The sequence below is a fragment of the Herpailurus yagouaroundi genome, unplaced genomic scaffold (assembly GCF_014898765.1).
Source record: "Herpailurus yagouaroundi ecotype Mexico unplaced genomic scaffold, PumYag 219, whole genome shotgun sequence".
Lineage (NCBI taxonomy): Eukaryota > Metazoa > Chordata > Mammalia > Carnivora > Felidae > Herpailurus > Herpailurus yagouaroundi.
Window position 1 is genome coordinate 415,427 of NW_024412450.1, and position 9,462 is coordinate 424,888.

The window sequence follows — 9,462 nt, forward strand, 5'->3', positions numbered from 1 at the left end:
AAAATATTTTAGGCTGGGAAGGAGCGGAAAGAACGAAAGGAGGCACAGTGGTCCCTTGTCAATCTCTATGACTTACACATGTACGCTGTCTAGTTTATCAAAAGCTTTCACATACATTTATCTCCATGACATAAATAAATACCAAAGGAAAATGAACAGTGTTTAAGATCAAGGCTATTAGGAAAAATTTACAAAAAATAGAGACAAGGAAATGGCTAGCTTTGCAAAAGTAACAAAAGGTTAATTTAAGGAAATTTTAAAAGGCTAAAACAGATTAAATGGAGAAAGTCCATAGAATTTTGGAAAGCTACAGAAGTTCTAAATTAGACTCCAATGAGCAGAAATGAAGACAATGAAAGACTTCAGAGAAGTGATACAGGGAGAGCCCCACGGTCTGCAGCATCTCTAGTCAGTTTGCGGTGCTTCAGAGCACGAACCCAGAGAATACCATGTTGGTGACTCAACAAAACATGGTCTGAGATCCATGAGAAATGGAAACCATTTTTGGCACAGCTTGGAAAAGCCGGATGCTGGTGGCATCAGGAAGATGTTAAGTCTTTGAAGAACTCTGTAGAAGGTGATTTGGGTGAAAACAAGAGATATCACAAAATTCTTAATTGTGGCTTCACATGTTGATACTTTGGATATTGTGGAGTAGGATTCCCAATGTGATTCTGAACAGATACATTTTCTCTGTCTACACTTGGGTTCCCATCCTCATTGGCTGCCTCTGACCCTACCTTCCTATCCCCAACCAACACACCAGTTCTGAAAACATGAGTGAAATTTGTTATAAATATCTGGCATGACTCCTCTAACTTGGAGGAAGCTTAGCTGGTATAAGCTGTGGTGCAACTTGGCTCTGAATTGGGAGAGAGGCATACAGGTGCTGTCTTAGCACTTTGTTAGGCCCAAGATAACGAAGAGGTGAGAAACAAGCTGTTCAACAACACAGGATTTCTACCAAAATTCATCATCATTTTGATCTGACTTGATCAATTCATTTATTTACCAGAACGTGAAAGGTTTATCCCATAAAAGGAGCAAAATTAATGGGAACAAATATAATATGGACCAAAGAATGAAGTTACATGGATGGAGCAATCTCACAAATCTAATTAGAAGCTGCTTAAGGCATTCTTACAAGTACTATGCTGGTGAAGAAATATGGATTCTCCCACCCCAAATCTGACAACCCTATGTATTTGGTAATAAATACATTAGACCGACCCAGAATCTAGAACCTCAGAGAATTAGACACAAACACAAATAGCCTTAGAAAGTCCTCAGAAATCTAGACCACGTCACATTTTCAGAGTTATGGAGGTCACCTCACTGGTGTACTAAATAAACGTTTATAGCACCTACACACAAGGCACAGTGGGGAGTATAATATGGCACAGATCTGACCAAATGGTGAAACATTCGTTATAGGCAATATGGTCAGAGCAGCAGCCCCCACATCAGAGCCATCTTTCCAGGAGACGTCATCAAGTGCTGGCTGGAGGTGGTCAGCCAGTCTGGAGGCTCATTTCAGTCCAGTAGGTGAGAACAATCATTTCATGTCCTATCTCTTCCAGACAACTCTCCCAGAGCCTCCTATCAAACAAGCTGTTTCCCAGCCACCTTCTAGAATGTAGAAGACAATGCATCCCTCCAGACTCGGCCTTCTAACACAAGATGGCATGTAGCGGTCAGTAAAGCCTCAGCCCAGTTCTGTGAGGAATGAACAAATCTGGCATGTATGACGTGGCTCACTGTGATAGAACTTTCTTTCCAACATGGCTCCTCCGGTGTTGAACAAGGTATGAAGTTCGGGTGAAGCCTTTCCCACATGTGTCACACTGATAGGGTTTCTCACCAGTGTGGATTTTCTGATGTTCGATAAGGCTTCTACTCCGAGTGAAACTCCTGTCACACTCGTTACATGTGTAAGATGCGGGAGCCTCAACGTTTTCCCACCGGCTTTCCACCCTCCCCTGACTCTCCCAGGTCCCTGCACATTCACGATCCTGCACAGTTTTATCGCCGTGGATCCTCTGGTGTCTGAGGAGATGTGAATTCCGCCTAAAAGCTTTGCCGCACATGTTGCACTGGTACGGCTTCTCCCCTGTGTGGATTTTGTGATGTTCAAGGAGGCTGCAACTCTGGCTGAAGGTTTTCCCACACTCCTCACACTCGTAGGGCTTCTCCCCAGTGTGGGTTCTCTGGTGTTTGATGAGGTTTGAGCTGTGACTGAACACCTTGCCACACTCCTCACACTCATAGGGTTTCTCCCCAGTGTGGACTCTCTGATGGATGACGAGGGCAGAGCTCCCGATGAAGGTCTTGCCACAGTCTTCACATTCATAGGGTTTCTCCCCGGTGTGGATTCTCCTGTGTTTAGTCAGGCCTGAACTCTGAGCAAAACTCTTTCCACATTCATGACAGTAGTGCCGCCTACTTCCTGTGGCAGTTTTCTGCTTTCTCGGGAACCTGCCCTCCTGTTCGCCAGCTTCGGTGCCTTCAGGAATCTGGGCAGTGTCTTCACGCAGGGGGCGTGGTATTCCCCCAGCCTCTTGTACTGGCCGGACCTCGTCCACAGGCAGGGCCCGGATCTCGGCCTCTGTTTCACCACCTGAAATAACAAGTGGCCACACGTGGTCAGTGATGCCCTGCCACGCAGGAAAGCTGTGACTACAGTTCCACATACGCGGGGATGAGGGTTTCCGTACAAGAACGAGGATGGGGACGAAGGGGAGAACGGGTGCTGGGGAGGAAGGAGACTGAGAACGGGCCTGGGGTCATTGGAAGCAGGGTGATGGGGGGTGGAGGAGGGTGGGCAGGACCGTGCTGGGGACACTCGCAGAGGCTCGAAGTCCTGAGGACGAAGGCAGGGCCCTGCACTGGGGCTGGACTCGAGGAGGGCTGGGCAGATGGCAGCGGTAAGCAGGCACGCGTGAGGACTTGGAAGTGTTCCGTGCGACACAAGGAGAGCAGGCACGTAGAAAGCGATCGTCAGTCTGGGACGGTCCTCTTGGCTCTTATCCCAGACGAAGACAGGGGCCCCGACACGACGGGCTTCGGTGCTGACAGATCTGAGCCAGACCTCCTGCTGCACCATGGTCGAGCTGCACGAGCTCAGACGGGTCAGGCTGTCCCGTGTGTCCTGCACCCCGATCTCTAGCTCACTTCTCGCTCTCGCCCTACAGTCCCACGGCCCATTTCCTGAGGACACCCCAGCTCTCGTCCTGTGTCGGAACTAGCAACAGAGAGGGGACCAACGGTGACAGCCCTACTAGGAGCCAGGACTGTGCTCGGGGCTCTCCCTGCCGTGTCCCACTTAACCCGGCCAGGACGCAGCAGGAAAGGGAAGGGAGCCGGGCCGGGAGGGTGAAAGATCGGGTCACGCACGTGGTTAGTAGCTGGGTTCAGAAACGGCGGCTCTGAACGCAGACAGAATTCAGACAGCGTCTTACGGCCCAGTAGGTTCTAACCGACAAAGGAAGCCACGAAAGCCTACGACGAACCAGCCCCCGTCAGTCTTACCCGGGGAGGTCAGGCCGCCGGGGTTCTCCCGCCCTTCATCTCCGTGGAAGCTGCCCTGAGAGGAATCGAGCTGCGCCCAGCCAGAGGAGAAAGCCAGGGCCACGTCTTCCGTTTTCAGCAAGCCCTGAAACGGCACACGGGCCTCCTAGTTCCTCTTGCCCAGAGTCCCTCCCGGAGCCGGGGGCTGCGCAGAGGGGCTCAGGCGGTGAGGGGACAGTCCCTGAAGGCTCCGCAGACCAAGCCAGCGCGGCACCTAACGCTACTTCTCCCGGTCTTAAGTGACGGCTTCATCAACAAAACCACTGCGGAAGTAGAGTGACAGCACGTGAGGACAGGTGTCTCCACACAAGTGCTCCAGACACCGCTGTCTTCACACAAATACGCCAGTCGCCCGTGTCTCCACACAAATACTCCGGACGCCCGCGTCTCCACACAAATAAGCCGGACACCCTGGTCGCCACGCAAATAATCCGGACACCAGGGTAGAAGGTAAAGAGATTTGTAAAACGAAGGCCACGCCACTGCAAGGACCGGAACTGACCCCCGCTAGTGATGTGGCTGATTTGTATTAACAGTTATGCAGATACACTGAAACGTGGGTCTGAAGTGAGGAAAGTCAGGGAAGCCAGTGGACACCACAGAGCCTCCAGGGCGTGAAGGACCGGGTAAGAAGTTCAATCCAGTTTAAGTACAGACTGTTGCGGTCGTGTGACTAGTTGAGACACGTGGGCATGCCGTATCCGTCCCGGCAAGCTTAGGGACCACGTGGTTACCCCCCGGTAACAGGGCAGGAAAGCAAAAGAAAACCTTCGGAACAAAAGCACCGTCGCAACAAAAGCTTCAGTTTGCTTTTGCAGAATCACCCTTACTGATGAAGAAGATCCCACTGAAGAAGGGGCTGGCCAAGGACACGGAGTAGGGGTCTGGGAAACAGCACCCAAGCTAGTCATGAAATAGGACGAGGCTCCCAACTAGGCACCAGGAAGTCAGACAGCGACAGATGACACTAGCATACACGAGAAAGTTGACATCCCATCTGGCGTTTGGCTGGAGGATGTAGACGGGGAGGGGGCGACCCTCCCAGGATGCACCCCGGTAGCGAGGGGCAGGGAGGGGCTCCAGCTCACCTGGGGCTCTGGGGGCAGCCTGGCCGCCACCACTGCGTCTCCTCTGCAGCGCCCTCCCGGGGCAAGCCCAGGACCCTGGAGAACTAGGAAGGAAAGAAGCTCTGGATGAGACGTCCCTGGCACTCAGCCTCCCTGGCCTGCGGAATCCAAGCTCAAACACTGGGCCTGGAACTTCGTACAGCGTGTGCCTTCCCAAAGGCCCGATCCCTACCCGCTCCAGTCCCGGGGCCTAGAGACCTGTGCTGTGCTCTGCCGACACACAAAATCTATGCAAAAACGGCAGGATCCTTGGAAGGGATGGTGAGTTTAAACCACATAAAACAAGCTTTTCATCTGAAGATACTCTGGGTTTTGCTTGCGAAGGGGAGAAAAGTAAGATTTCGGTTAAAATGCCTTCAGGGGTCAGTAAGGGCTTTCTGCTTTGGTTTGGAAGAACTAGAGTCAAAATAAAGCTGGAACCAGAAGGCAGAAATGGGCATCTGCTTGTACAGAACTTGCTCAGCGTCCAGAAGAACCCGAGGTCTCCCTGGAGGAGGCAAACTTTACATGGAGCACAAAACAGCTGGTTTAGCTAGAGCCCGTGTTGGAAGTCAGGACTGCGTGTTGGCCGGCGTCTCAGTGCTGTGTGTCTTGGGACACGTTCAGGGCACGTGAGAAGACACCGCAGGACATACAGCCAGTCCTGTGGAATAAACCCTGCTATTTTCATAAGAGACCCAGGGTTGAGACATTTATACTCTAATCCGCGGTAGTCCTGTAGTCTGTGGGATATTCCGACGGGCTTTACAGAGTCTGTTCGTTTTCTTCTTGGCACTTACCACTACTGGAAGCTGTACTGTCGTGTGTATGTGCTGTCTTCCCCACTCGAATGTAAACCCCAGTGCCACCAGGAAGGACTCTGTCTCACCAGCGGCCGGTCCTCAGCACCAACCACACTGGCTACCACGTAGGAGGCATAATTACGTGTTAAATGAATGGGGAACCGATTCTTTCCAAACCACCGTTTCAAATTTCCCTTTCAGTCTCAAAGTAGAGTCCGTCAGTGATGGCCAAATAACGTCGCGGTCAGCGCCCCTATCAGATGATCGTCAGTGAAGCTGGACGAAGTCTGCAGGTTCACGCGCCCAGAAGAGAACACTCACCTGTGCCTGGTAAGGCCCGTGATCCCAGAGATTCATGCTTGAGCAGAGCCCTCACCGGCTGGAACTGGGCACTCCGTGATCCGCGGGAAGGTGTCAGTGCTGCCATCTCGCAACAGACAAGCTCTTGGCCCTGGTCACCACCTGGGACCTAGAGGTTATTCATTCCTTTTCATTATTTGTCAGACATTTCTGGAGCACTTCCCATGTGCCTCAGAGTTTCCAGGGGCACGAAAAAGATTAACTCAGGTAACACAGACAACAACCTTGAGGTGGGTACCGTTACCGTGATCGTTTCACCGATGAGGAAGCGAAGGCACACAGAGTGTAAGTTTTCCCAAGGTCACCCAGGTAATAAGTGGCGGTGCTAGGATGGGCGCTCAGGCAAGGGGACCCCAGAGCCCGTGCTCTTTGCCATTACCAGGTGCTCCCACACTGTATACGTTGTGCTTTTACAAAGACTTTTGGGAACCGGTGCTGGCTCTCAAAATACTCCTATCTTATCTGGCAAGTGAGGGTAATAATTTCTCGTTTATAGGGTTTTGTTACTGGTTTTGAGAACCAAGAAAGATCACAGAATGTGAAATCACCTAACGCAGGACTCACGGTCTATCCCCACTAAAAGGTGGCTTTCATGCATTTATGGGCAAATTGCAGTTGTCAAGTTACTTTCTCACGTGCAGCTCAGAACTCCCCACATCTTCTGTAATGACTGAGGAGGCTGAAGCTAAGAGACTTGAAACGCCTTCACTGTGAAGGGCTCGCGGGCAGCGGGCCCCAGTGCAGACCCGGATCTCCTGGTCAGTGGTTAGGAGGCTCTGGCTGCAGTCCCCTGAAGGAACATTAACTGGTGCACAGAGGACACCACCTTAGAACAGACTGGCAAAGCAAGAAGAGGTGGGGAGATCAACCTGTTTTCCACCGGGGGTGTTCTCTAGCCTGGGGTCCTTGGACTCCTCCCATGTGGTCCATGAACTTGGAATAGGAAACGAGTAGTTTTATTGTTACCAGCCTCTAAGGGAACGTGGCCTTTCCTTCTATTAGAAATTGAAGCAGCGATCATGTGGCATAAGCCACCGCACTTCGCCACCAATAGAAATTGCAGACGTTTTGGGGCGCCTGGGTGGCCCAGTTCGAGCCCCGCATCGGGCTCTGTTCTGACACCTTAGAGCCTGGATGGAGGCTGCTTTGGATTCTGTGTCTCCCTCTCTCTCTCTGCCCCTTCCCCGCTCATGCTCTGTCTCTCTCAAAAATAAACACTTAAAATTTTTTAAAAAGAAAAATTGCAGATGTTTTCACACCACATTACGGCACAACGAACAGTGTCAAAGTCACTCATGCTTCTAACGACTTTGAAACTGCACCCGGGCTATTGGGCCTGTGCCCAGGTCTTACTGATTAGTGCAACAATTTTAAAAAGCGCACGCATAACGTTGTCACTCATTTGTTTAATGCATTGCTGGCTGTATTTCAACATAATCGAGTTCTTCTGTGATCCTTCATGTATCTAAAACTTCTGTTACGAGGAGGGGCCCAGGGACTCCACCCGAGTGGCAGAGAGAGAGAGAGAGAGAGAGAAGTTCGGATGTTGACGGCACGCCCCGCCCTCGGCCCCAAGACTTGGGTTAGAAACCGGGCTCGGGGCCTCTACCTGCGGTGTCCGCGCCTCCAGCTGTCTCTGCAGGTGCTCCAGGAGCACCACCACCTCGTCCCCGCTCTCCGGGTGCTGTCCCCGCACCCAGGCCTGGAGCTCCGCGGGCAGGATGGTCAGGAACTGCTCCAGCACCAGCAGCTCCAGGATCTGCTCCTTGGTGTGTATATCCGGGCTCAGCCACTGGCGGCACAGCTCGCGGAGCCGGCGCAGCGCCTCGCGGGGCCCCTCGGCCTCAGGGTAGCGGAAGCCCCGGAAGCGCCGGCGCGAGCGCTCGGGGCCGGGGCCCGGGCTGCCGGGCGCGGCCGTGGGGACGTCCTCCTCCTCCTCCTCCACCTTCACGGTCAGGATGCCCGTCAGCAACCCCGGCCGCTCCTCTGCAGTGCCGGCATCCAAGGTCGCGCTCGCCTTCGACTCCCCGGCCATCCCGGACCTGGCGCTGGCGGACGGCTGCGCCTCTCGGGGCGGTTCCTCTGGTGCGTAAGTCGCTCCCTCGGCCTCCCGCGGCCGGAGCCGGCCTCCGCGCCCGCCCCGGGCCCCGCAGCCAGTCTCCACACCGCCGGCCGGAATCCGCGGGCGCCCTCGGCACGGGAGAGCCGGAGCGCGGGGCCGGAAGCCGGGCCGAGCCACTTCCTGGGCCCTCTAGGCCGCGTCTCTTGGTGGCGGCCCGTTAACCCTTCGGCTCTCGGGCCGCCGCCGGCGAGACCGCGAGCGAGGACGGAGGGCTGTGGCTTATGCTTGGCTGAAGCCGACGTCTCACGTTGCAGCGAACGCGGGCCCGCTGGGCCCTCAGAGTTCTGGCCTGAGGCCTTCCCCCGCGGCCGCGGACGTCACTGGGCCAGGCTGGGAGGGCAGCGGCTGCACCTGCGCCTGACCAGCTCCGCCTCTCCTGCGAGGCCCGCCAGATGGAAGGCCCTCCCCGCCTCTGACTTCGTCCTCACTTCCATGCGTCCTTAACACCTTGTCCGCGTGAACCGCCACCAGCGCCACTGGGATCCTTCCTGCAAAAGCAACGCGGGATCCCCAACGGCCCCCACCAGTTACCACTTTCCATTTTCTGTGGCCTCCCCTCGGGCAGCCAGGCTTGTGCTGCTCCCTGCTTCCAGCCACTCCCGTGTCTTTGGCCAGGGGACCGTGTTCACTCCTGTCGCTCTCTTCTTGTTCCTTCCAGTTCCCATTCACACTCTAGCACAGCGAAAGCTACACACTCTCAAGCCACATTACCTGGGCTCCTAATCCTGGCTTTATTTGCCGCTTACTAGCTGAATGACCGCAGTTAACTATATAACCTCTCTGTGCCTGACTTTCTGAATCTATAACTGAGGATAGTAATAGTAGATAGGGATGTGAGCAGTGGGTGAGGTTTTTTATGTAAAGCTCTTAGAATAATGGCTAACCTGTAATAAGCTAGGCCTACCCTAAAACAGTAGGAAGCCCTGAATTCCTTTGAGCCAAAGGAGGCTAGATATTAAGCCAGAAGTGACAGCAGTTATTTTGCTGGACTGAGACGTCAGTGAGTCTGCTTTCTACTCAGAATGTAAGTTTGGTAGATGATTTTTAAGTGAAAAAATATCATGGTAGTACCTTCCTGAGTTTTAATTCCTCAGTCTATCTCTTCTATTAATCTCCTGGCCTGGGCATGATTACCCGGTGGGCACACTCAGCTACCTCCACCCCTGCCCAGTCCTAGGGTCTGGCAGCTGCTCACCCCGGGGCCCCTGGTACTCAAGGGCAGCAGGTGCAACCGCTTCTCCAGTCTTACATTGGTTCCTGTGTAGACTGGGGTGCGCATTTGAAATAGGCATAAAATGCCTTATGCCTTTTGCTGTCAGCTCTTTAAAAAGCCGTGTACGAGCGGACCCCTGCAGTTCAAACCCATGTTGTTCAAGGGTCAGCTGTTCTTCATTTAGTCCCATTGCTCCTGCCTTTATCAGGGTAAGAAACATAGGTTGTAGTCATAATACAAGTGTTTGTTTCCTCTTCCCAACATACATTTCAGTAATCTGGAGCATATCCA

The 9,462-nt window shown here is 53.3% G+C and overlaps 1 protein-coding gene across 1 annotated transcript; it reads right to left on the reverse strand.

Moving 5' to 3' along the window:
• Positions 1 to 220: 220 nt before the first annotated feature.
• ZKSCAN4 (zinc finger with KRAB and SCAN domains 4) lies at positions 221 to 8,055 on the reverse strand. The gene is made up of 5 exons (XM_040457064.1): positions 7,446 to 8,055; positions 5,798 to 5,945; positions 4,656 to 4,738; positions 3,529 to 3,652; positions 221 to 2,617 (listed from the first exon to the last, which is right to left on the reverse strand). The coding sequence occupies exons 1-5, from the start codon at positions 7,869 to 7,871 to the stop codon at positions 1,755 to 1,757; spliced, it is 1,644 nt and encodes a 547-aa protein (XP_040312998.1). The 5' UTR covers positions 7,872 to 8,055; the 3' UTR covers positions 221 to 1,754.
• Between the last annotated feature and the right edge of the window lie 1,407 nt (positions 8,056 to 9,462).

What these genes read in the sequence shown, in the direction of transcription:
- ZKSCAN4 (XM_040457064.1), bottom strand. Translation starts at nt 7,871, where the DNA reads ATGGCCGGGGAGTCGAAGGCGAGCGCGACCTTGGATGCCGGCACTGCA. An exon ending in TGGAGGCGCGGACACCGCAG is followed by an intron (nt 5,946 to 7,445) that starts GTAGAGGCCCCG and finishes AATAACCTCTAG; the next exon opens with GTCCCAGGTGGTGACCAGGG. An exon ending in ACGGGCCTTACCAGGCACAG is followed by an intron (nt 4,739 to 5,797) that starts GTGAGTGTTCTC and finishes TTTCCTTCCTAG; the next exon opens with TTCTCCAGGGTCCTGGGCTT.